General features: G+C 44.3%; 2 protein-coding genes across 5 annotated transcripts in view; one reads left to right on the top strand and one right to left on the bottom strand.

The window, feature by feature from the left end:
• The window catches only part of SMYD1 (SET and MYND domain containing 1), a 50,293-nt gene extending 25,412 nt beyond the window's left edge, over nucleotides 1-24,881 (bottom strand). The window contains exons 1-5 of one of the 4 annotated variants that reach the window (XM_086326622.1): nucleotides 24,703-24,881; nucleotides 9,100-9,276; nucleotides 6,375-6,588; nucleotides 4,327-4,457; nucleotides 1,563-1,601 (exon numbers count right to left, since the gene is read on the bottom strand). In XM_086326622.1, coding sequence (XP_086182748.1) covers nucleotides 1,563-1,601; nucleotides 4,327-4,457; nucleotides 6,375-6,588; nucleotides 9,100-9,276; nucleotides 24,703-24,839 — 698 coding nt within the window. In that variant the 5' untranslated portion in view covers nucleotides 24,840-24,881. The remainder of the gene's footprint in view (nucleotides 1-1,562; nucleotides 1,602-4,326; nucleotides 4,458-6,374; nucleotides 6,589-9,099; nucleotides 9,277-24,702) is intronic. The other 3 variants (XM_086326623.1, XM_086326624.1, XM_086326625.1) reach the window with 3 other exon arrangements.
• A 989-nt stretch (nucleotides 24,882-25,870) lies between these two features.
• LOC147363163 (lysine-rich coiled-coil protein 1) overlaps nucleotides 25,871-27,660 on the top strand; it is a 29,279-nt gene continuing 27,489 nt past the window's right edge. Inside the window, exon 1 of the mRNA XM_086326627.1 lies at nucleotides 25,871-26,008. The gene's annotated coding sequence lies outside the window, so the exon portion shown is untranslated. The remainder of the gene's footprint in view (nucleotides 26,009-27,660) is intronic.

The following is a 27,660-nucleotide window of genomic DNA, read 5'->3' as shown; positions in this document are numbered from 1 at the left end:
CTTTAGTACCCCACTGCATTTTTCACTTTTTTGTTTACTTGGGGACATGAATTTGGGGTTGAAGGTGGGTTAGAAAGAGCAGATGACATTTCAACCACCTTCCAGCCTAGACCTGAGCCTCCAGTTACCTACAGCACTACACACCTCACCATGTAATAGAGACAGAATGTGCTGAAGACAAAAGGCCGCTGCACAACTGACACCCAGCTAAGCCAAACCAGCAGAGACCAGCCCGTGGACCTCTCAGCCATGCATCTTCTACCCACAAGGCCAGAAGCTATAGAAAGAGTAGTGAGCCCAGAAAACTGTGCTTCTGTATCTAAGCTGTGCTCCTGTATCTCCCCAAGATCCTGGCACCTTCCTTCCCAGAGAGAACCCATCACCTAGAGAGTGAGTGGCAGGATGCGGAGGGCTAGGAAAGCATCAGCAGAGAGGTCCGCAGTCATTCCCTTCACCTCCCAGAGAGGCTGAGTCAGATGCCATGTGAAAGGCAGGAGATGGTCTCAGTCAGAGGCAACCCCTTCCACATGTTCTGAGGTGACAGCCCAGCAAGGAACAGCTGAATGGCAGTGACACCTGTGTCCAGGTATCTGAGGTGACTACTCCTCTCACAGTGGGGTACACTGTGATGCCCAATAAATGTGATCATACACACACACACACACACACACAAGTTATATGGAGACCGGCAAAATTGTCACCTTTAGTCCCTTGTTTCCTTTCATCTCCACCCTAATTTTTGACTGTTACTGAAGGAGTGAGGCCTGGTGTGCTGCGATTCATGGGGTTGCAAAGAGTCGACACGACTGAGCGACTGAACTGAGCTGAAGGAGTGAAAAGAAAAAGGAGAGAAGGGCAAGATGGCCTACTTGCAGCTCTGCTTAGAATCCTAATATGTCCTAGCTGCAGGGCATTGACCTTCTCATTTCACAGATGAGGATGCTGATACCCAGAGAGATGAAGTAACTTCCCTGAAGGTCCCACAGCACTTTGGCAACGGGGCCAAGATTTTGAACTCAAGAGCTTTATCATATCATACTGGCCATTAATTCATGGTTGGCCCAGAAGCCGTAAAGAGAATATATGAATAAATACTTACCAAAAACATCACAATTACAGATACCAATTTTAGAACTAGTCTGAGTACGAAATTGGAGGTTATGAACAAACACACAGTCCTTTAGTAGGTCAGTAATATCACCAGTCCTCATTTCATGGTAAACAGGGTTTAGAGGAATCATGTGTGTTTTTCTAAGAAGATGTGGACTGGAAGGGACTGTCATACTTTGGGGTTAGAGGAGAGAAAGAAATGAGGAGTAAAAGAGAAAGAAGAAAGGGAGCAAAAGCAAGCACAGCACAGAAGGTAGTGGTGGGTGAGGAACAAGATGATTAACATAAATGCATTAAACATACAGTATTCAGCAAAGACGAGATTTGGGGGAGCGGACAGGCATTACAGACAGACAGCAACCAACGGGTCTCAGGAAGGGGCATTCCCAGCAAATCAGGCAAGTGAGGGAGATGGGTCAGAGGAACAGGGAGGTTTTCAAAGACTGACCCACCTCATCTGGGTGTGAAACATGGATTTCACTGCCTCATGACTGAAAAACAAAACAGACACCCAAATGGAAATCATTATCATCGGCTCATCCCATACAGCTAGCAACAGTGCACAGCATTCCAGGTTATGCCATCAAAGCTTTGGCCAGCACAACCAACTCTCTTCCAACCCCTTCTAGCTGAGCTCCCTTGGCAAGATGTAGCCTGGTTAATGGAAAGTACATTTGATATGAAACGAGAAGTTCTGGGTTCAAAAGGACTCAGCCTTGGGCAAGTTTCTTCCCTTCCCTGAGCCTTGATGTTTTCATCTGTAAGCTAACAACAAGACTGTCATAAAACAATGAATTCAAAAGTAGAGGGCTACCATATTTTTCAACGGCAGGGCAAAAAAAAGCATGCGAACCATTCATGAAAGATGCTCCTGGGTGCCCAGGCAAATTTGAACACCAAATCATGGGCAAATTGGGCTTAGAGTAGCCCTTCAGAGCCTTAGGGTCTTCTGAGTGGTTCGCCAATAGGGCTTCAACTTCAAGTCACCAGCAGCATTGCCACCAAGAAGCAGAATCAAACAATCCTTGGATGGTTTACTCTGGCTAATTTCTCTTTAAAATGAAAGATTGAGGGCAAGAGGAGAAGGGGGCAACAGAGAATGAGATCGTCGGATGGCATCATCTACTCAATGGACATGAGTTTGAGCAAACTCCAGGAGATAGCACAGGACAAGGAAACCTGGTGTGCTGCAGTCCATGGTGTCACAAAGAGTTGGATAGGACTAAGCGACTGGACAACATCAATTTCTCTTTTAATGAAATAAATGTTCCTGCAGGCATTCTTTTCCATAAATAAGTGAAGTAGAGTGCTAAAAAATCATATGGGAAGCTACATATTATTATCCCTCTAAACAAGCATCTTGGGCATAAGGGTGGCCTCTTTTGATGTCTGTCTTGGGAAGAGTTTGAATATGTCTGGAGACCAGTCACACAGGTAGTATGTAAAAATTGCTAGGATTAGAATTGGACTCCTAACATCACAACAAGTATTCTTTCCACTATGGCAGGCACCTAGACTGTTACTGCAAAGTCACCTTCTCTCACACAACAGCCAAGAAGCTCGGGTACCGCGTGTCTGCTCAAAATTAGAGGATGCATCGAAGCCAGAGTGGACACTGGTGATGATCTGAAGAAAGGGCCCCTCAGGTTTCTATGGTAGTGACAAGAAGGGCACTGGCTCACCACCACTTATGGGAGGGGTACCCAGAAAGACCAGTCCCACTTGTGAATTTAATCCTCCCTGCCTACCAGGGTAACTCCAGACACCAGTCCTTCTGGGGAGGATTCCATGAAGTCCAGGCCAGTGACCCCAAGAGGTTTAGGAAGGGAAACACAAATATACTGGGAAAAGATTGTCATCTGGGTCCAAAGTAAACTTTCCTGTCTTGAGGGACTTTCTCAAGTGCTCAAAAGCCTAGTGTCATGCATGCCCTTGCTTTCAGAATTAGGAAGGAAAAGGGAAATCAGAGTCCAGGCTCCACTGGAGCATAAGCTTGTTTCTTGGCTGAGAACCAGAAACCATTATTTTTGGGGGCAAACCTGCTCATTGTTGATGGCTTATAGTTAACTTGCATCATCATAAGAGCTCGTCTCTAACAGTAAAAGAAATATTTCAGTAAAGAATCTGCCTACAATGCAGGAGACCCGGGTTCCATCCCTGGGTCAGGAAGAGTGCCTGGAGAAGGGCGTGGCTACCCACTCCAATATTCTTGCCTGAAGAATCCCATGGGTAGAGGAGCCTGGTGAGCTGCAACCCATGAGGCCACAAAGACAGACACCAACTGAGTGACTAACAGTTTTCTTTATATCCCCAGAGCTCCCCCAGTCTGAACCATGGACAACCTGGATTCATCATGTTTTCTGACTCTTCTCCATTTGCACCCCACCCCAAATTTTGTTCTCTGCCCTTCAGTCCTCTGATCTGTGCCTTCCAGGGGGTGAGGGTGACCTCTGAAGTTTTCATAACCAGATTCTTTGGTCATCTGGCTTCTGGTTTAGCCAATGGGAGGAGATCAGAAGGTGGGAGGAGAGAGAAATTGGGGTATTTAGTCTCTTGGCTCCCTCTCTGCCTGACCACGGTTCCAGCTGTGGCTGGTTTCTCTACAGGCACAGCTGAGCTGTTGGGCTGGGGAACAAACGGCTCCCTCCCATGGCTACAGCTCTCATCAGCCACAGAACAGCACTTCCTCCATCACCCCTCCAAGTCTAGAGGAGGTCATGATTTCATGTTGCTGCCCGGACCCTGGACACCTCACCATTCTTTTGTCAGTTTCTTCAGCTTTACCCACACTTCTATCAATTGCCCTTTTATTAAATTCTCTTAGGGTAACCCTTGAGTGCGCCTTCTGATTTCTGCTGGTAACTTGACTAACACATGCTCCTGACAGGCGCCTTCTTGGCCAATGATGCTCTGCAGTGACCCCTAGATAGAAAATCTCAGGCTTCAAGTTTGAAATTACACAGTAGTTAGAGGTTTATTTAACATATCTCAGCCACCTCAAGAAATATACAAAGACTCAGAAATCACTTTGCTACCTTCCTCATTACATTTTTCCTCTCTACACTTATTCTGGAATAAAATTTCAATTTTCTATCCAGATGAAATCCATGCTAGTTCAGGTCCAACAGTTTACTTTTGGTTTAAGTCAAGTGTAGAGATGATACCCTACTGTCTCCCCATCCTTAGCACACCAACCCAAGTTAAAGACATACTCACTTGCCATTGTTAAATATGACAGTGCAGTTGGGCCAACAGTCATGGTTCACCAGGGCCAGGTTGGGGAAGACGCCCACGCCCACAGCCTGCAGGCCTCGCTGGTCACTGAGTGTGAAACCATTGCAATTAATCTGCCCAGAAGAAAAGATGAGAGTCAGCTAACAGACCAGACATAGACTTGGTGCAGAACACTAACCAGCTGTTGAAAGTATTTTAAAAATAGAAAACGTGGTCTCATTCTGGAAATGCTTAGAGAGTTTGGAAACAAAACAGTTAGTCTCCTGATCTCTATGTGATTCCAAATGACCCTCAAGATGAGTACCATGTGAGAGTCTCAATTTGCACCATTACCTTGAAAGTCTAGGGTAGCTGTATTCTTAAAAAGTCCAAGATAGGAATTCTCTTGTGGCCCAGTGATTAAGACTCATTTCCTTCACTGCCATGGGCAGGGGTTCGGTCCCCGGTTGGGGATATAGGATCTCACAAGCTACACAGCAGTGCCAGAAAAAGCCCCGAACTGCCTCTTGTGTTGCAGAGATTGTGTACAATAATAAAATAATATCTGGGACACTGGGATGGTTAATTTTATGTCAATTTGGCTGGGCTGTGGTGACCAGATATTTGGTTAAACATGATTCTGTATGTTTCTAAAAGGTGTTCTTTGGGTGAGGTGAACATTTAAATTGGGAGGCTTAGAGTAAAGCAGGTTAGCCTGCACAATGGAGGTGGGCCTCATACAATCAGTCGAAGACCTTCATAGAGCCAGACTGATTCCCCAAGTAAGAAGGAATTCTTTCAGCAGACTGCCTTTGTACTTGAAACACAATTCTCCTTTTTGGGTCTTCAGCCTACTGGGCTACCAGCAGCCCCTACAATCACAGGAGGCAGTTCATTAAATCTCTTTCTCACTCGCTCTCTCTTTCTACACACACACACACACACACACACACACACATCCTCGTGGTTCTGTTTCTCTGGAAAACTCTACTACTGAAGCACTGGCACGTGGGGAGGACTCTGAGGTGCTGAGCACGATCATACTATTTTATTACGAGAACTCCCTCCTCAGCCCACTCACCAGCAGCCCAGCAGGCACGCAGCCTGCCAGATGGGAGACAAGTTCCCACAGCCCACAGCCTGAGTCGGCTGACCCACTGGGCTCCCATCCCCTCCTCCCTCATGGCTTCAGAAGGCCTGGATTTGTGGCTCAAGACAAAGCCCTCCAGAAAGCCCCTACTCTCCTCTCCCTGCATCCCCATGATCAACCCATTAGATCTGGAAAAAGGAAGAATCTTATTTCCAAAGTGCCTGGTCAGCAAGAAGAAATAGTGACTGGATCTTCATTTTCTTTTCTTTCAAGATTTGGGGGGTGGAGGGAGGTGGACCATGTTTAATCTTTATTGAATTTATTACAGTATTGTTTCTGTTGTTCTGGTTTTTTTGCATGAGGCATGTGGGGGTCTTAGCTCCCTGACCATGGATGAAACCCATGCCCCCTGCATTGAAAGACAGAGTCTCAAGCACTGGACCACCAGGGAAGTCCCCCTGGGTCTTCATTTTCAATGTGGAGTAGAGAAAGTATAGAAGTGCAGATGAACAAGAAAGTAAATCACCATCGAAATATGCGGTGGGAGATAAAGAGTAGTTTTCAGGTGGGATGTTGGTTTCAGACCCCACAGGAATGACCTCATAGTAACACAAGACCAGAAAGAGAACTGAGTGAGAGCTACTCATCTAAGGCCTCCTTTGCCCTCCAGAGCTTTTCTTGGCTTCCCCAGTCCACACTTTATCTTTTGATGCAGATCATTTTTAAAGTGTTTATTGAATTTGCTACAACATTGCCTGTTTTGTTTTGTGTGTGTGTGTGTCATGTGTGATCTTAGCTCCACATCCAGGGATTGAACCTGCACCCCCTGCTTCAGAACGGGAAGTATTGACCACTGGATCACGAGGGAAGTCCCTCCCCTTCCTCTCTGACCTGGCAGCGCTGGGGTCGCTGGCCCACCTCCACCCCACCCCATCCTCACGTTGAGCGAACTCTTACGCACCACACCGAAGATATGGGAGATGTACTGCATGCTGAACTGCTGGCTCTGCGGCGGCCAGTACTGCAGGAACGTGTCCACGTCCAGCCGCAGCTCCTTCTGCTCCTCCTCCCCGAAGTGTTCCACGTGGTTCTGCAGGTCGTCCACGGAGACCAGGCAGCCCTCGGTGAGCCCGCTACCCTCTCTCTCCACCCGCCACATGATGCGTGCCGCCAGCCTGTGCAGAAGGGTGGAGTGAGTGAGGCCTTACTGCGATCATTATTTCCACAAACACTTGTGGAGTGCCTCCTGCTGCCTGGCGCAGTGTCGGGCTCAAGGTAACAGTTCTGAACTAGATGGATGGAATTTCTTGTGTTGTGAAGCGTCTTAGAGTGGTAGTTGGTGGTTTAGTCACTAAGTCCTGTCTGACTTGCAATTCCGTGGACTGTAGCCCTCCAGACTCCTCTGTCCATGGGACTTCCCAGGAAAGAATACTGGAGTGGATTGCCATTTCCTTCTCCAGGGGATATTCCCCACCCAGGGATCAAACTCAGGTCTCCTGCATTGCAGGTGGATTCTTCACTGACTGAACTATGAGGGAAGCCCTTTTAGAGTCGGGGAGACCTAAGTTGAAAAGATAATCTAAACTAGTGCTAAGTGCTATGCCCAAAATCAAACAGGGTGACCTGAGTGGGAGCGGGAGGGGAAGCCAAGGTGCTCAGGGGAGGCTGGAGGAGGCACACGGGGCTGCCAGTGGAGTGAATAGGAGCCAACTCTGTGCAGATGGGGAAAGAGCAGCGAACACAATGGCCCTAAAGAGAGAGAGAGCTTGGCATGATTAGAAGCAGCAAAATGGGGACTTCCCTAGTGGTACAGTGGTTAAGACTATGAACTTCCACAACAGGAGACATGGGTTCAGTCCCTGGTTGGGGAGCTAAGATCCCACATGCTGCAGGGTCCAGTGAAAAGAAGCAGGGGGAAAAAGAAACAGCAAGATGCTGGGGCTAGGGAGCAAGGAGAAGAAAGCAAATAAAGGTGAAGACGGAAACGGAAGCCATATTTTGTGGTCTGGGAAGCCATGAGAGGGGCCTGGGGACACAGTGAGGTCCAGTTACCTGTGTCTCTCCTGACCCTGCGGCTAACTGAAATGAGCACTGGAGAAGTCTGATGACTCCACTTCTTACTGTGTGACTCTGGGCAAGTTGCTTGCCCTCTCTGAACCTCTCCAATGGTGAGTAAAGTGAGGGTAATACACATTCCGTGCCATGCTAACCTCCAGAGTGCTGGTTCTCATACTGCCCTCCCTTTACAGAAGGCAGGAAGAGACCAAAGAAAGAGGCCCACCACTCCAGATTGGTGGTGGCACTCTGAACCTGCAGGGCACTCACTTAGAAAGCTTGTCTTGGGTGACCACAGATAAATAGATCTTTCACAATACACATGTATAGCAAATCAACACAATGTACAATACATTTTAAATATCAATATCTTACGACTTAATCAATTACACCTCAATAAGAGGGAAATTTATAAGTAAATAAAATTGCACATGAAATTACAAAAAGAAGGAGTAGGGGAAAAGAAGATTTCAACAGATGGAACTAAGGGGGACAGGAGATGGGGAGGCTGACTAAGCAATTTCATTTTGCAGTTTCCCATAAGTTACCAGGATATGATGATTCCAGTCTGGGCTTTAACTTCACAGTTAAAATGCTCAGTTCAAATGCTTCAGCATCACCATCCCCATCTCCTCCACTCTCCATTGCCAGCTTCATAAGCACCTACCTGCAATCTAGCATGAGGTCCTACCCTGGCAGAGCCTCCTGGACTTAGTAGCTCTGGAATTAAGGTATTGGCGCAGAGATTTTTGCAAATGCAAATGCATTTCAGGTATTTGTACTGAGTCCAAAGGGCTAGTGTACAACCATGGGGACGAGTGGAGCTGTGATAATTTGAAAAGTTCTATTTTGTTTAAAGAGGTTAGTTGCTATTGAGCTCTCATTTTGCCAAATCTTCACTTTTTTTTAAGAGAAGCCAGAAATCTTAATTTTTTTAATGTGCAACTTGCTAATTTTTTGACATAGCAGGTCAGTTTTTAATTAATTTTAATTAGAGTATACTTGATTTACAGTATTGTGTTAATTTCAGTTGCTAACCATAAGTTTGTTTTCTATACCTGTGACTCAATTTTTATTTGGTAAATATGTTCATTTGGACATTTTTTTTTTAGATTCCTCATATAAGCCATATTATATGATACTCAGATCACTTTTTAAAAATTAAACATTGAGGAGCCACACAGAACAAGTTTGCAGCCAGCTCCACCCAGTGGAAATTCCCTCATAAATGGGCTTCCCAGACCAAGTGGGGCGGGGCTTCTCTGATGGCTCAGATGGTAAAGAATCCACTCACAATGGGGGAGACCTGGGTTCAATCCCTGGGTTGGGAAGAGCCCCTGGAGGAGGGCATGGCAACGCACACCAGTATTCTCACCTGGAGAATCCCTGCGGACAGAGAAGCCTGGCAGGCTGTATTCACGGAGTCGCAAAGAGTCGGACACAATTGAGTGACTAAGCACAGCCCAGATCGAGGGAGAGCACAGAAGCAGCAATCGTAGTCTGTTTGGGGCTTTCTCTTGATTTGCTCTCAGCCCAACTTGCTTGGACCGAGGCGTGGTGCCCCCGCTGCCACCCGACTCCTCACCTGACATTTGGAAATGCAAAGCCCCACCCCAGGGCCCAGCTCTCACCTGATGTTCTCGTTGGGCACCTTGCCATATCTCTTGATGGCCGAACATTCATTCTTGTGGTTCAGCCAAGCATCTTTCTGGCAGGTGCGGTCACAGTAGTGGGCAAACTTGCACTGCCCACATCGGTGGAGCTTCTCCTGCCTCTTGAAGCAGGTGTGGCACACAACATTCACCAGGCTGGAAATAGGGGGAGAAAACTCTGACCATGGGGCACCACACCAGCTGTTGGGAGACTGGCGTTTGGGTATGGGCTCAGTGGGCTGTCCTTGCCTTTCTCAGCTTCAGAGTCCCACCTTTCAAAATGAGGAGCTTGGGTTTCCAAAGGTCCCTTCCAGCTGTAACCATTCTTTTTTATAATTTTATTTATTTATTTTTGGCCCTTCTGGGTCTTCATTGCCGTGAGGGCTTTCTCTAGTTGCAGCAAGCAGGGGCTGCTCTTTAGTTGCAGTCCCAGGGCTTCTGATTGTGGTGGCTTCTCTTGTTGCAGAGCACAGGCTCTAGGGCTCCAATAGCTGTGGGACTCAGACTCTAGAGCACAGACCCAATAGTTGTGGCACATGGGATTTGTTGCTCCACAGCATGAGGGATCTTCCCAGATCAGGGATTGAACCCATGTCTCCTGCATTGGCAGGTGGATTCTTTACCACTGAGCCACCAGGGAAGCCCTGTACCTATTCTTTTGGCAGATATTTTTCAGTGAAACTAATAAAGGGACACTGTTGAACTCTGCATATAAACCCTCCAGGTTAATTCAGTAAGTATAGATTTACGACCTGTATGCGTTAGGCACTGGGAATATCGCAAGTTGCTGGAGGAACAATTGAACTGGGGTCACCAGGCAGCATGAGCAGCACTATAGGAGGAGGGATGCAGGGTGTTCATGGATCACAACATAGGAGTTCCCCTTTAGGAACCGGGGACGTCTTCTAAGCCAAGGGAGTGGGTGGAAATTCCTCACAGTCCTCTTGCTGAAAGTCACAGGTCATTAGCACCATGGCATGGGAGAGAGCATTCTGTGTCACGTGTCCTTCTCGTTGTTGAAATAGACTGTCCTTTTCTCCAAAGAATAAAAAAGTCATAATTATCTACAGTATAATGGGACATGACCTGTTTTACCCAGAATGACATCTACATATTTATGTCACAGTTCTGTGTGTTTAGCAAGAGTGAGAATGACAGAGTTGCTGATATCACCAGTGTTACGTGATGTGTTCTCTTGGCTCAGAGAGAAAGTGGAAGTGATGGGTGGCCAACTCCACAAACCGCTGTGAGGTGCAATGCCAGTAATTAATTATAAAGTTCTCAAGGCTTTGAAAGGTTAGGGCTTACTTACAGGTTAGGTTATTCCCATAGTAATGTCTTCCTCACTCCCTTGTATTCCCTGAAGTTTTCCCAATGAGAGAGGAAGAGTAGAATTACTTATAATTGCGCAGAATTGCAGCCCGTTAATTACTATGCCACTACTACTACTTGGACCAGGAGAAGGCTAGGGACAGAGCCCCAAGATACTACAGTAGAGACCTCACCCCATACTGGGTGATGGAGAGACCTTTACAACAATGTATACAATCCCTTATCAGGCCTTGACTCAATTCAGCCACCAGTTCAACAATCTCTTGCCCTCATTTTGTCTCATCAGAGTCTTTACAATCACTTTGTTATAATAAATGTTTAATTACAATTCAACTTCCCTGGTGGCTCAGACGGTAAAGCATCTGTCTACAATGTGAGAGACCTGGGTTCGATCCCTGGGTTAGGAAGATTCCATGGAGAAGGAAATGGCAACTGGGAAGACAGTGATGACCTATACACTAAAGGGTTGCTGTGACGGTTTAACAAAAGAGAATTGCTTAAAAATATCTCTGAAAATTGCAAAGCACTGTGTAAATGGGACTCTTGTGGGGACTGAAAAAATGAGACTAAGGAGGAGAAATGTGGCTTGGTGAAGGTCATCAGCTAAGCTGGCTGGCAGAAGCAGTCTTTCTCTTGGAATCTAAGATGTGGTTTTAAGTGGGAAGGGATAAACTAGGAATGTGGGATTAACAGATACACATTACTGTATAGAAAATAGATAAACAACAAGGACCTACTATATAGCACAGGGAACTATATTCAATATGTTGTAATAACCTATAATGGAAAAGAATCTGAAAAAGGATATATATATGTATAACTGAATCACATTACTGTATACCTGAAACATTGTAAATCAACTATACTTCAATAAAATAAATAAGTCAGAAAGTGGTATTAGAACTTTGTTTATTTAATTATAGTTGATGTATGGTATTATATGTCACAGGTGTACAATGTAGTGATTCACAAGTTTTAAAGGTTATACTCCAATATAGCCAATATTTTGTCATAGCTATAAATGGAGTATAACCTTTAAATTTTGTCATCACTGTCTTCCCAGAGATATTATTCTCACAGGGGTCCCTGGTGCCTGACACTGTTCCCAGCACAGAAGGCAGAGGAAGCTCCCAAACCTACCTGCTTTGTGTACAGCCCTGAGTGTGCCCTGCCCCAGCCAGCGGGTCCCTGCTCACTCTTTCCTCTGCAGCCCTGGGTTGTATCATCTGTCAGAGTCAAGAGGGATGGAAAGGCAGCTGCTGCTCAACTCCTTGTATGGAAATAACTGGTTCCTGAACAGATAAATGCAAATAGAAGGCGCCTGCAAGGTGGACGAGCCCTCTAAAAACACAGCCAGAGAGGACTGGACCAACTGTTCTGGCTTCCTGGGCTACCTAAAAACTTGTAGCCTGAGAGGAGGTCTCCCCTTAAAAATTGCAGGGGAGAGCATCTGTCTTAAAGAAATCACATCTGGGAGGGGGGTTCAGGATAGGGGGACACATGTATACCTATGGCCAATTTATGTTGATGTATATGAAAAACCATCACAATATTGTAAAATAATTATCCTCCTATTAAAATAATTAATTTTAAAAAAGAACATCGCATCCCCCAAGTACCCAGAGAACTTTACAATATTTTGAATTCCTTCTTCCTTCCTTGTTCCTTCCCATCTTTCTTCTTTTCACAAGTTTTTATTGGGCATCATTTGCAACAATGTGGATGGACCTGGAGGGCATTATGCTCAGTGAAATAAGTCAGAAAGAGAAAGATAAGTAATGTTTGTTATCACATATATGTGGAATCTAAAAATTAAAATCAACAGATGAGTATAACAAAAACAGAAACAGACTCACAGATGTAGAGAACAAACTAGTGGTTACTAGTGGGGAGAGGAAAGGTGGAAGGGTCGTGATAGGGGTACGGGATTAAGAGACACAAACTACTGGGATTTCCCTCGCAGTCACGTGATTAAGACTCTGCACTGCCAATGCTGGGGGATGCAGATTCAATCCCTGGTTGGGGAACTAAGATCTCACATGCTGTAATGCAGCCAAAAGATAAAAAATAAATAAAATTTTTAAAAAGAAGGTGTTGGTTTTAAAAAAAAAAAAAAAGTCTCATCATAATTGATAATGATTCCATGATCCTACCACCTCCTTCTGTAAAGACGTATTTTTTTAAAAAAGAAATACAAACTACTATGTATAAAATAAATAAGCTGTAAGGAAATAAGCTAGAAGGATACAACACAGGGAAATATAGCAAGTGTTTTGTAATAACTTTAGATGGAGTATAATCTATAAAAATATTGAATCAGTGTGTCATACACTTGAAACTAATATGATATTGTAAATTATACTTCAAGTTTTGAATTTTTTGTTTGTTTTATGTTTTTTACTATATATATATTTTTAAAAGTAAATTAAAAGTTCTAAGTGTATTAAAAACCATTTATTGAGCATCTGTTATGTGCCTTGCCTTGAGCTAGCTGACAGAGATAAAGAAGATACAGACTTTGCCTTCAAGCAGTCCCCAGTTTGGGCTGGTGCATAAACACATATAAGGAAGGTGAGGCATGCCCCCCAGGAATCCTGCTGCAGGATTCAAGGTCAAGGAAGGAGGAACCTGGGAAGGCCATCACCAAGGAGGCCGGGAGGCATGGTTCTGACTGTCTGAAGATGAGCTGAGTTATACATAGAAGATCAAGTGCTCTGCCACGGACAGGCACTGGCATGAGTCAAGGGCTTCCATGGGGGGAGCAGTCAGGGCAGGTGTGTCTAGGAGACAGGAGGAACTGTTTGACAAGATCACATTACTGGGAAATAATGTTGGAAAAATGACTGGACTGTGGGGGACCTAGAATGCATCTTTCAGTAATAAGACCTTATTCTGCAGCTAGAGGGGCTGGGATGGAGGGGACAGAAGAGGTCCAGTGGAGGCTTCTGTAGAGAGGAGAAACATGGCCAGAGTTGGGATACTCTGTTTCTTTTTGCTACGGCATCTACCTAATGTCATTTTTAAAAAATTGTATTTGTTTGCTTTTGGCTTTGCCGGGTCTTTGCTGCTGCTCGGGCTTTTCTCTAGCTGTGATGGGGGGATGCTCTCTAGCTGCAGTGTGTAGCCTTCTCACTGCAGTGCCTTCTCTTGTTGCAGCGCATGGGCTCCAGGCGAGTGGGCGTCGGTAGTGCTGTACATAGGCTCTAGAGCTCCGTAGTTGTGGCATTTGGGCTTTGTTGCTCCACAGCATGTGGGATCTTCCCGGATCAGGGATCAAACCCTGTATCTCCTGTATTAGCAGGTGGATTCTTCACTACTGAGCCACCAGGGAAGCCCTCTAATCTTGTTTTTAAATGGCCCATGTCAATCCTTAAGGGATTCACATTTGCACAATTATTTACCTTAGCAGAAGTTAGGTGGTGTATATCCCTAGACCAGACCTAGAGATTTTTAACATTTCTTTAATTAAAATAGCAACTTTCAAGATTTTCTCTGCCACAGCTCACAGGAAAAGGCTTACACACCTCACTCAGACCTGGATGCACCTCCCACACTCTACCAAACCCCTCTTCCCAGACTCAGAACACATCTTCAGATGCAAATGAGAGGTGATATTGTTTGGGGGACAACTTGGCATTTGACCTAATCTTTGCTTAAAAACACAAGCTGGAATCAAGATTGCTCGGAGAAATATCAATAACCTCAGATATGCAGATGGCACCACCCTTATGGCAGAAAGTGAAGAGGAACTAAAAAACCTCTTGATGAAAGTGAAAGTGGAGAGTGAAAAAGTTGGCTTAAAGCTCAACATTCAGAAAACGAAGATCATGGCATCCGGTCCCATCACTTCATGGGAAATAGATGGGGAAACAGTGGAAACAGTGTCAGACTTTATTTTGGGGGGCTCCAAAATCACTGCAGATGGTGACTGCAGCCATGAAATTAAAAGACGCTTACTCCTTGGAAGGAAAGTTATGACCAACCTAGATAGCATATTCAAAAGCAGAGACATTACTTTGCCAACAGAGGTCCATCTAGTCAAGGCTATGGTTTTTCCTGTGGTCATGCATGGATGTGAGAGTTGGACTGTGAAGAAGGCTGAGCGCCAAAGAATTGATGCTTTTGAACTGTAATGTTGGAAAAGACTTGAGAGTCCCTTGGACTGCAAGGAGATCCAACCAGTCCATTCTGAAGGATATCAGCCCTGGGATTTCTTTGGAAGGAATGATGCTAAAGCTGAGACTCTGGTATTTGGCCACCTCATGTGAAGAGTTGACTCATTGGAAAAGACTCTGATGCTGGGAGGGATTGGGGGCAGGAGGAGAAGGGGACGACAGAGGATGAGACGGCTGGATGGCATCACTGACTCAATGGACGTGAGTCTGAGTGAACTCCAGGAGTTGGTGATGGACAGGGAGGCCTGGCGTGCTGCAGATGGGGTCGCAAAGAGTCAGACACGACTGAGCGACTGAATTGAACTGAACTTGCTTAAAAAGCTATTATCCCCAAACTTCTGCATTTAAGGATTAGTTAATCAAGTTTAGCAACACAGCTCACTATGGGTCATGTGACATATCAACATGTCTGACCTCTGCAGATGAATTAAAGTGCCAAATTAAATATATAGTCTAAATCTACTCTGTGGTTATCCTTAACATCAAATGCAAATGTTGAAGACTGTAACCCAAATACTTGCACAGTTACTCACTCATTTTCTGAACTATCTGTTCAGGAATTTCTCTAATCCCTTTATTAAATTATTTCCATTTATAGCATCATTTATATCCCACCACCTACCCATCAGCTGTTACCAGGTTAAGGTCACACATGTATTTGTGCATATGCCATGGTTAATTCTGGTGTTCCCACGGGTCCACATAGAATTACATGGGCTGAAAGCCCAGCCGTCTCTGCTGGACCTGAAGAAGCGCAGAGCTGGCTTAATTTTCAAAAAAGCCCAGCTGACAGTAATTTGTTCTAAAATATCCTTCTTTTCAAACTCTTAGACTTAGAGAATGAACTTATATTGTTGGGGGAAAGGATGAAGAAAAGGGATAGTTAGGGAGTTTGGGATGGACATGTACACACTGCTATATTTAAAATGGATAACCCACAAGGACCTACCGTACAGCACAGGGAGCTCTGCTTAATGTTATGTGCAGCCTGGATGGGAAGGAGTTTGAGGGAGAATGGATCCATGTGTGTGTATGGCTGAGTCCCTTCGCTGTTCACCTGAAACTGTCACAACTTTGCTTGTTAATTGACTATACTCTAATACAAAATAAAAAGTTTAAAAAAAATCTTTATTTTTCTCATATTTTCATCTTTGATTTTCCCTGCTCAGATGGATAGATAGGTTCTCTTGGGCACTTCCAACTCTTTAAACAGAATTATTTAGGAGTTGGTCAAGAACTTTAAAAAAAAAAATTCACTGTCCTTTTCACTTTTTAACATCATGTATGACAAATTGAATTAATAGAAAATGCATTTTATTGGTTGAAGTAAGCTGAAAAATAGCCCCCCAAAATGTCTATGTCCTACTCCTGGAAACTACATGAATTACCTTACATGGCAAAAGGGACTTGCAGATGAAATTAAGATTAAGAACCTTGAGGTGGGGAGGTAATCCTGAATCATCTGGGTGAGTCTAACGTAATCACTAGGGTCCTAACTAAGAAGGATGCAGGGGGTCAGAGGAGAAGATGCTACACAAGTGCATTAAAGATAAAGCCCAGAGATATAGGCAGCCTATAGAAGCTAAAAAAATCTTGGAAACGTAGTCCTGTTTTATTTCAGATAGTAAATTTGTGTTGTTTAAACCACAAAATTTGTGATAATATTTTATACCAAGAGTAGAAAACTAATTGGGGCTTTCCAGGTGGCTCAGTGGTAAAGAATCCACCTGCTAATGCAGGAGACATCAGTTTGTTCCCTGGGTCAGGAAGATACCCTGGAGAAGGAAATGGCAACCACGCCAGTATTCTTGCCTGGGAAATTCCATGAATAGAGGAACCTGGCAGACTACAGTCCATGAAGTTGCAAGAGTCAGACACAACTTAGTGATTAAACAACAACAAAGGAAACTAATACATTGGTTTATTATTATAAACATTTTTTTCCTGTATCAAAGTGAAAGTGTTAGTCACTCAGTCATGTCCAACTCTTTGCAACCCTGTTGACAGTAGCCCTCCAGGCGCCTCCGTCCATGAATTTCCTCAGGCAAGAATACTGGAGTGGGTTGCCATTTCCTTCTCCAGGGAATCTTCCCAACTCAGGGATTTAACCCAGGTTTTCTGCATTGCAGGCAAGTTCTTTACCATCTGAGCCACTAGGGAAGCCCCTTTTCCTATATGCTGCTGCTGCTGCTAAGTCGCTTCAGTTGTGTCCGACTGTGTGCAACCCCATGGACGGCAGCCCACCAGGCTCCGCCGTCCCTGGGATTCTCCAGGCAAGAACACTGGAGTGGGTTGCCATTTCCTTCTCCAAAGCATGAAAGTGAAAAGTGAAAGTGAAGTCGCTCAGTCGTGCCGGACTCTTAGCGACCCCATGGATTGCAGCCTACCAGGCTCCTCCATCCATGGGATTTTCCAGGCAAGAGTACTGGAGTGGGTTGCCATTGCCTTCTCCTTTTCCTGTATAGTCACATGTATATTTCTGTTTCTTACCTACAAGTCTCTGGATCTAACCTTTCTCAGGCCCCAGAACCAGATCTTGATTCCTCTGCAATTAATAGATGCATATTCTTTCTTTTATTATGACTAAATATTAATAATTGACAAGAACAAAAGAAAATTAGGTAGGCAATGGTAGGCCCACTTGTGAGGGGTGGGTGGTTGGGGAGGATAGTGAAAAGAAATGACAGACAAGATCCTGGGAGACTCAACCCTTGCCCTGCCCTGTGTGACCTGGGAAAGCCTCACTAAGCCTCAGTTTCCCCATCTGTAAGAGAGAGGACTTGAATGAATTCGATGGGTCTCAACCTTCTTCTGGGTTGAGGACCATTTTGAAAGTAATAACTTTCTCCCCAGAAATAAAAAGCATGCATGCACATCCACATACATTTTGATCCTCCCGTCACAGGTGCTTCCCTAGCTAAGGATCCAAGAACCCAGGTCAGGAACCCATAGGCTAGAGATTCTCTAAATGTAAGACATCTGGGACTTTATCAAATAAAAAAAAGAAAAAATCGAATAGTATTTTTGGCTTCTAGAACTGCCCATGGCCACTTTCCTTATGAAAAGTATATTCGTTGTATGTGATGCTAAACTAAATCAAAACAAGCTTTATTCCTATATTAGCCTAACACCCCTGTCTTGCCACACTGTAGTCCCTTGCATGTCCTGAAAAAAAAAACTCAGAAAATCTCAGACTGGAAGAGATCTTCAGGGTCCTATGATCCAATTCCCCTCTGTGGCCCAACTCGTACTCTACATCATCTCTGTTGTCATCAAGAAATACACACTTCCCACCTCCAGACTGCCAAAGCCCTGTTCTACCTAGAAGGCAATAGAAACTCAGTGTCGGGGGCTTAAAAGCTTACAGATGCTCCAGAGAAAGATTTGGAACTGAAACATCTTTTTTGTTGTTTAGTCCCTCAGTCATGTCAGACTCTTTGTGACCCCATTGACTATAGCATGCCAGGCTTCCCTGTACTTCACAGGGAAAATAGACAAATTGCAGAAGAAGAAACGTAATGACCAATAGGCATATTTAAAAGACCTTTCACCTCCTTAATAATAATAAATTCAAACAAAATAATTCTGGGCTTCCCTGGTGGCTCCGTGGTAAAGAATCCACCTCTCAACTCAGGGGACACAGGTTCGATCCCTGGTCTAGGAGGATCCCACATGCAGCAGAGCAGCTAAGCCCTTGGGTCACCACTATTGAGCCTGTGCTCTAGAGCCTGGGAGCTGTAACTACTGAGCCCACATGCCCTCAAGCCTGTGCTCTACAAGAGAAGCCACCGAAATGAGAAGCCTGAGTACCACAACTAGATAGTAGCCCCTGCTCACCCCAACTAGAGAGAAGTCCACAACAAAAACCCAACACAGCCAAAATAAATAAACAAATTATACTAAAAATAATAATAATTATAAAATACATTTTAAAGATTAGTGTTAGTCACTCAGTCGTGTCCGACTCTTTGTGACCTAGTGGACTGTAGCCCGCCAGGCTCCTCTGTCCATGGAATTCTCCAGGCAAGAATACTAGAGTGGGTTGCCATTTCCTTCTTCAGAGGATCTTCCCCCAGAGATCAAATCGGGGTCTTCTGCATTGCAGGCAGATTCTTTACCATCCAAGCCACCAGGGAAGCTCCTAAAAATGAATCTGTCTGCCATTGCAGGAAGACACAGGTTCAATCCCTGGTCTGGGAAGATTCCCACATGCCGCAGGACAACTAAGCCTATGTAAAGTTAAGTACAGAGCAAAAGGAGAAGACAGAAACCTTGAACAACTCAAGCTTATCCACCATGCTTGGGGTCTCACCCACTTTCAAAGACCAAATCCATGAAAGACGACTCCTTGGTAAATTGACCTTATCCACCTACTTTGCCTTCATCCCCTTCCAGCATGAAACTCAGAATCCCCAAAAAGCATGACACACAGGCTCCCTTCTAAACGTCAGTTTTGGTTGATGCACAATGGCTGCCTGAAGTACCCTGTTAGAAAGAACAGTGAGGCCAAGTTGGAGTTAAGGAAGAAGGTGTTGCCTGATTGATTAGCCATGTCTCCCAGGGATCCTGGTGCCCAAGTGCTGCTCATTTGCCGGTCTCAATGGATTATCTCTGTTTTATTCTTGGCCTTTTATGTTTAAGCAGATGACCTGTTTTTCCAACCAAGCAAATTAAAGAGATTCTAACCAAACTAAGGGCTATATAATAAAGGCCTGAAGAGCTGCTCTGAATGCTAAGCCCAGTCTATTCTAGCAAAGACACAATTCAACTTGCAAGTCAACATGACACAGTGCAGCATTATATTTTAAAGCTAAATATCTCATGCATCATAAACCAGAAATTCCACTCCTAGGATACACACCCCATGTATCTGTTCACCAAGAGATACAAACAAAAATGTCCATAGCAACTACTTGCAGGAGGATGGAAACATAAATTGTGGTACATACATATACAGAGCTTACTCATTTTGTTAGTTACACAAAACTATATGGATAAATAATAGAACATTTGAATGAAAGAAGCAAGAGCATAAAACCACCTATAACTGTATACCCCGGTTTAAAAGATGAAAAAAAAGCTATAAAAACTAAATTATATATTGTTTAGGAATATGTACATATATGGCAAAACTATCATTGAAAACATAGGGAAATAAGCAACACGAAATTCAGGAGACTACTATAGTTACCTTTGGGGCAAGTATGGGACAGGATAGGGAAAGATAGGCAGGATGAATGTAATAGAATGTTCTCATTAAGTAGGATGGTGGTTTCACAGGGGTTCATTTATTGTAATGCTTCATGGATGTTCGTGCGTGTACTCAGTCACTCAGTCGTGTCTGACTCTTTACAATCCCATGGACTTTAGCTGGCCAGACTACTCTGTCCATGGAATTTTCTAAGCAAGAATACTGGAATGGGTTGCTGTTTGCTACTTCAGGGGATCTTCCCGATGCAGGGATCGAACCCTTGTCTGTTGCATCTCCTGCATTAGCAGGCAGATTCTTTACCACTGTGCCACCTGGGAAGCCCTGTAATGATTCACAGAATTTATACATATACATATATACATATATATATATATATATATATATATTTCATGTATTGTTTGCAAGAAGAGATTTTCATTTAATGCACTACTCAACTAAAGATAAAATCTTCATTTTGGAAGGTAATGCAGATAGCCTGGTTTGCAGTAACACAGTGTTAGAAAATGCTTCTTTCATAGGGTGACTTTTGTGGGTCACCTGGTCCTACTTCCCCAGTCAGGTTCCTCCCTTCCAGTGGCTGAATCTCATCAGGAGCCTAAAATTGGAGTGAGGATATGATGAGCAAAGCTTTCCTCTGATGCTTCTCTAGGCTGTCTCAGGTACACCTGAGCAGTTCCCTCATCTTTGCAGTGATGAATTTGATTCTATCTCTTATTTTTTAATTATGAAGCAGTCATTTCAATTTCCATATTTCTTTCTTTTTTATTCAAATATAGTTGACTTGAAATGTTGTATTAGTTTCAGGTGTACTGGGTAAATCACTTTAAAAAATAATCTTTTCGATTTTTTAAATCATTTTAAAGATCATTTACTCTAATCATCCTAATCTTTATTACTATTATAACAATAAGATTTTATTAACAGTTTATCTGCAACATGCACTAAAGTTGTTTTTATATAGTTATTACTTCAAATGAATGATGAATTTTTTTATAATAAGAAAAACATGTAAACAATCTGAATGTCCATTCATAAAAGAATGGTCAGAAAGTATGCAGTCTTAAATTCTACAAAGAGAGTATAGTAACACAGAAGATACCTAAATCATTAAATGAAAATCTTCCCAAGTCGGGAAGTGGTAAAAAAATCTGCCTGCCAGCACAAAAGACACAAGACGGGGAGGTTTGATCCCTGGGTCAGGAAGATCCCCTGGAGTTACTCCAGTATTCTTGTCTGGAAGATTCTACAGACAGTAGCCTCGTGGGCTATAGTCCATGGGATCCCAAAGAGTCAGACATGACTGGGAATGCTCGAAGTTTAGATAAGATCCCAACTAATAGTACAAATAAATGAAACCTATGTTTTAAAATGGGTTTCCCTTGTGGCTCAGTGGTAAAAAAATCCGCCTGCCAATGCGGGAGACTCAGGTTCAATCCTTAGCTTGGGAAGATCCCTTGGAGAAGGGAATGGCAACACACTCCAGTATTCTTGCCTGGGAAATCCCATGGATAGAGGAGCCTGTGGGGTCACAAAGAGTCAGACACGACTTAGTGAATAAACAACAACAACATTTTAAAATAAGCTGGAAGGAAATGACCACCATGTCAATGCTAGCTTCATGTGAAGATACATTTTTCTCTTCCTAAGTTTTACTCTTGTAATGGAAGGAAAATCCACTCAACTTCGGACACTCTTGAAAGGGAAACTGATTGGCAATACTGGTTTTTAGGGAGTTGAAGACACCCATGGATGTTCTATAAAAGGCAAGATGGCGACTCAGTAGTAGTAGTAAGATCATTGTTCAGAGTTTCTGTGTTTCTAGCTTTTTCTGTCTTACTTCTGAATCCAATTGATTCCTCAACTGCCCCCAACACACCCACACAAGTAAATAAAGTAAGACACACTCCCCCTGAAGAAGTATTACTGTCATCTCAGCCTCTCTAAATTCCTCAGCTGTAGCTAGCCATACACTCCATTCACAGCCTTTTCCCTGAAGGTCTTGGTGGGCAGGAAGAAATGAGAATTTGAATGCTACTTAAAGTATCTCTGAAAAGCTGTGAAGATCATGGCATCCGGTCCCACCATTTCATGGGAAGTAGATGGGGAAACAGTGGAAACAGTGTCAGACTTTATTTTTCTGGGCTCCAAAATCACAACAGATGGTGACTGCAGCCATGAACTTAAAAGACGCTTACTCCTTGGAAGGAAAGTTATGACCAACCTAGATAGCATATTCAAAAGCAGAGACATTACTTTGCCAACAAAGGTCCGTCTAGTCAAGGCTATGGTTTTTCCTGTGGTCATGTATGGATGTGAGAGTTGGACTGTGAAGAAGGCTGAGCGCTGAAGAATTGATGCTTTTGAACTGTGGTGTTGGAGAAGACTCTTGAGAGTCCCTTGGACTGCAAGGAGATCCAGCCAGTCCATTCTGAAGGAGATCAGCCCTGGGATTTCTTTGGAAAAAATGATGCTAAAGCTGAAACTCCAGTACTTTGGCCACCTCATGTGAAGAGTTGACTCATTGGAAAAGACTCTGATGCTGGGAGGGATTGGGGGCAGGAGGAGAAGGGGACGACAGAGGATGAGATGGCTGGATGGCATCACTGACTCAATGGACGTGAGTTTGAGTGAACTCCAGGAGTTGGTGATGGACAGGGAGACCTGGCGTGCTGCGATTCATGGGGTTGCAAAGAGTCGGACACGACTGAGCGACTGATCTGATTTGATTCTCAGGATGGTCATACAGTGAGTCAACCACCAAATCTAGATTATCAGAGACCATCTTAATTTAGACCACATCAGTGTCAGTCAGGTCACCCCAATTTGGGGGCTCAGAGAATACTGTCATAATGTTATCACAGTGGAGGGTTTTTTAAAAATAAAGATTATTGCTACTGGTTCGGGAAGATCCACTGAAGGAGAGTATGGCAACCCACTCCAGCATTCTTGCCTGGAGAATCCCATGCACAGAGGAGCCTGATGAGCTACAGACCACGGGGTCACAAAGAGTCGAACACAACTAAAGCGACTGAGCACGCACGCATGCAAAAGTGTAGTGGTCAAATATGGACAGGACTGTAGGGGAAATGGGAATGTAAATTTAATAGATTCTCTTTGGAGGGCCTGTTAAAATGGAAAACAGCACACCCCAAGGCACGGTGATTTTTCTCCTAGCCAGTTCACCTAGAGAATAATCACACATGTATGCAAGTGGACATGGTCAAGGATTTCAATCACAGAAACATTTGTTTTTATGAAAAATTGGAAACCACCAGATGTCTCTCAACAGGGCAATAGATTTTTGAAAGTTCATATATTCATATGGTAAAATACCCACAGCAGTTAAAATTGGTGGTCCATATAGCATATGGATCAACGTGGATAGATCTACATGTTGAGGGAGGGGGAGGAAAAAAAAAGCCCACAGATCTTTGAGGATTTAAAAGAAGTGGCTATAGATTTAACGGTTCCCATGAGGATAAATATCAAAACATGTTGTTTAGTGAAAGGAGCAAGTTCAAGGATAACATCGAAAGTATGATATTATTGGGAGTTCCCTGGTGACCTAGTAGTTAGGATTCTGTGTTTTCACAGCCATGTCCCAGGTTCAATCCCAGGTCAGGGAACTGAGATTCCCCAAACCACACAGTGTGGCCAGGAAAAAAAAAAAGTATTGTGCCATTTCTGTTAAAAAGAAAAAACAAACTACAGCTATGCATTTTGATAAGTACAGATATATATATATATATATATATATATAGGTATCTATCTATCTATCTATATATATCTATACCTATTTCTACAGGTAAAGAGATGTAATAGTACAAGAACATTCTAGAAGGAAACACATTAAAATTAAAACAAGGATTACCTCTGAGGAAAGACAGAGGAAACTGGGACCTGGGGTGGGAAAGGTGAAACAGGACTACAGGTCATTGGTGATATTCTAATTTTCAAAGGTAAATGGATTCCAGTGTTACTTGTATGCTTGCAATTACTTTTTTAAAGTCTCAGCAATTACTTAATCTTCTAATATATCTATTACACCTCAGAAGCGAAAAATATGGAGCCTTCCATAGAAGAATGTCTCCTAGACACCACACCCCCTTTTCATTCCCTTTCCCTCCACCATCTCCACTCACAGCACTCCCACTCGGGCAAGTTCACTTATGTTCTGAGTGCTTGTGTTGTGCTTAGTTGCTCAGTAATGTCCAACTCTTTGCGACCCCATGGACTGTAGTCCGAGAGGCTCCTCTGTCCATGGGATTCTCCAGGGAAGAAAACTGGAGTCGGTAACCATTTCCTTCTCCAAGTGATCCTCCCCACCCAGGGACTGAACCCAGGTCTCCTGCATTGCAGGCAGATTCTTTACTGTCTGAGCCACCAGGGAAGCCCAGTGTCCTGAGAGTATGCCCTAAAGCCTTCAATCACCTTTGCAACCCTCCTAGGCACCAGAGCAAATCCCATGCAGAGAAAGTAACGCCAGCAAACAGCTGTGCATGTACCCGTCATTATCAACAGCCACATGAATTGTATCCCTTCCCATGATTATTTTTTTATTAATTGGAGGATAATTCCTTTACAATGTTGTGTTAGCTTCTGCTGTAGAACAATGTGAATCAGCTATATGTATACATAACCCTCTCCCTCACACCCTAACCCTATCCCCCCTGCTCTGGGTCATCATATCACCAGGCTGAGCTCCCTGTGTTACACAGCAGCTTCCCACCACCTACCTATTTTACGCACAGTGGTGTACATATGTCAGCGCTACTCTCCCTCAATTTTGAGAGCAAAGTATTTGAGAGTGTGGCACTGGCCAAATCACCAGGAGTAAAGAAGGCAAGAACCCACATTCCATACCTGTCAAAAACCACAGCGGAATAAGCCCGCTCGGCAAAGATGATGTCGGCAGCACAGAACTCCTTCGTGGCCTTCAGACCTCTGCCTTTGCCCTCAGCAGTGAAGACCTCCACGTTCTCCATTCCCCCTATTGTCATCTCAGAGTCTTCGGGCAGCTCGGCAGATATTTAAAACTGAGCCAAGTCCCTTGTCCTCGCAGCTATTTCAGCACCTTCAGCATCCCAAAGAGCAAGTCTATAAATGGACAAGCACCTCCCCTTCCCTACCCCCTCCAGCCCCTGGGCCCTCTCTCACTCCCCCTTCTGCTTCTTTTCTTGGAGACCGGGATGGGGGAGGCCAGTGGACAGTGACCCAGGAAGGATCCCCTCCACCGCCCAGCCAAGCTGACGAAGTAGAAAAAGACCATGGGCTGGTGTGCTTCTCAAATTGGGCCTGAAAACTTTGGAAAAGTTCCTTTGCAAGGAGTAGTAAGTCCTGGATTGCAGTCATGCTCAGCTTTAGTTGGAATGGGCAGCACTTGGTCAGTAGGGTATTTTTAGCAACCAGATGCCTCTGTCAATCCAAAGCAGAGACAGCTGAAGTGGTCCAAGAGAAGAGGAGAGGTGATGTTTGCTGCTCTGGGACCCTTCAGCTGTCAGACTTGGACTTTCTCAAGTGAGATGGGGCCCTTGTTTCCTCCATGGGTAGACTATTGGCAGAAAGTAACAGATGATAAATTGACCCTTTGCCATATACATAACCTCTCTCCTCCCTGGTGGCTCAGACAGTAAAGAATCTGCCTGCAGTGCAGGAGAGTCAGGTTCAATCCCTGGCTCAGGAAGATCCCATGGAGTAGGGAATGGCAACCCACTCCAGTATTCTTGCCTGGAGAATCCCAGTGGGTACAGTCCATGGGGTTGCAAAGAGTCGGACATGACTGAGCAACCAAGTACTCTCTGGGCCCCAAGGGGCCTCCCTCTTCTCTAATATTCCTTGACTCTCCCACAGTGCCCCTCCCAGGGCATGGAGGTCTGAGCATTCTCTGATGAATGCAGGTATGTTGGACCACAGGATGTGTTATGAAAGGAGGCTGGCTTTGAAGAAGAAAGTCCTCATATCTATCATGCTGTCAAATCTCCCTTAAACTTTATGTCTGTTACCAGAAAAGTACCAATACCTTCTTTCCCAGGAATGAGGACATTGGAAGGATTAGTCTAAAATCCCAGCTATTGAACACTGGACGCCGCTCATCTTGATCATCAGACAGCTCTCACTGAGGTTGAAAAGAAAGACACTTGCAGATCTGGAGCTATGGCTTATCTTCCAGGTAATATTTTTAGTTTCTGGGATGCATCTGTTTACGGATTTCTGTGCTCTGGGTTTCTGTAAGTGTACTAGTTTACAAGCACTGGCTTCTGAGTTAGACAGGTCTGCATGTGAATTTTGAGCCTTCTAGGACCATGGGCTTCCCAGGTGGCACTAATGGTAAAGAACCCGCCTGCCAATGCATGAGACATAAGAGACCCAGGTTCGATCCCTAGGTGGGAAAGATCCCCTGGAGAAGGGAATGGCAACCCACTCCAGTATTCTTGCCTAGAGAATCCCATCGACAGAAGAGCCTGGCAGGCTACAGTCCATAGGATCGCAAAGAGTCAGACATGACTGAAGCAACTTAGCAGGACAACTTTGAGATAGTACCTGTAAAACAAGGGTGATAATTTCTACCTCACTGGTAAATGAGATAATAGGTACAATGGATATGGCACAGCACTTGGCTATGTTCATACAGAACTTACTAAACGATAGCAAATTTATTTTATTTATTCTGTCCATTTTCTTCCCCCAAACCATCAAGATACATTCAAAATTCTAATGTGTCTTCAACCCAATTGCATCTCCTGATGCTTCTTTGCTCTTGGAAGCAGCTGGAGAATCGTCTGTCAGACCTTGCACGCATGCTAGGTCACTTCAGTCGTGTCCGACTCTTTGCGACTCCATGGATGGTAGCTCGCTAGGCTCCTCTGTCCATGGGATTCTCCAGGCAAGGATACGGAGTGGGTTACCATGTCCTTCTCCAGGGGGTCTTTCTGACACAGGGATTGAACCCAATTCTCTTGTGTTCTTGCATTGGCAGGTAGCTAGCACCACCTGGGAAGCTCTCTCCATGTATCCCAGTTTTTAGGTCATAACACATAGTACCTGGAACTAGAGAATAATTCAGCGAACTCTGATCTATCCCAAAGGGCAAAATACGTTAAGACATTTAAAATTGGGTGCCCCAAAAGTAAACATCACATGCTCTTGGGGGAAAAAAAGCAATTAAATAAGAGTTCTTCAGGTTAGTCTCAAATGAATGTCTGCACCCACATTGCCTGGCAAGAGCCAGGGTCCACCCTTGGGAGCCAGCAGCTCTGCCTGGTAGAGATGACCTCATTCTCCTCTAGACACAGGTTCAGCCCAACCCAAGGTCAAGGAAGACATCTACCTGCCTGAAATCAGAAAGAGAGAAGGAGCATCAAACCTGGTGCTTTAGTTTCAATGGTGAGTCTCAACCTTCTCAGAACAGCAAGATTATATTATTAAAACATGGTAGAGGGCAGTGCAGTGGATGAGAATGCAGGGGACATGAGTTCAGTCCCTGGTTTGGGAATATTCCATATGCCATGGAGCAACTAAACCCGTATGCCACAACTACTGGGCCTGAGAGCTGCAACTACTGAAGCAGGCATTGCCTTTGGCCTGTGCTCTGCAACAAGACGAACCACCGCAATGAGAAGCCAGCACACCACAACTAGAGAAGGCCCACACAAACCAACAAAGACCCAGTGCAGCCTAAATAAATAAATAAAATTTAAAACATGGTAGACAGAATAATGGTTTCCCAAAGATACTCAGGTCCTACTCCACAACCCCGTGAAGATATTATCTTACATGGCAAAAGGGACTTTGCAAGTGTGATTAATTAAACCTCTTGAGAGA

The sequence above is a fragment of the Bos grunniens genome, chromosome 11 (genome assembly GCF_055505025.1).
Source record: "Bos grunniens cultivar Pamir isolate PY7600 chromosome 11, Bosgru_T2T1.0, whole genome shotgun sequence".
Classification (NCBI taxonomy): Eukaryota; Metazoa; Chordata; class Mammalia; order Artiodactyla; family Bovidae; genus Bos; species Bos grunniens.
This window is presented reverse-complemented; position numbering and strand designations above follow the sequence as displayed.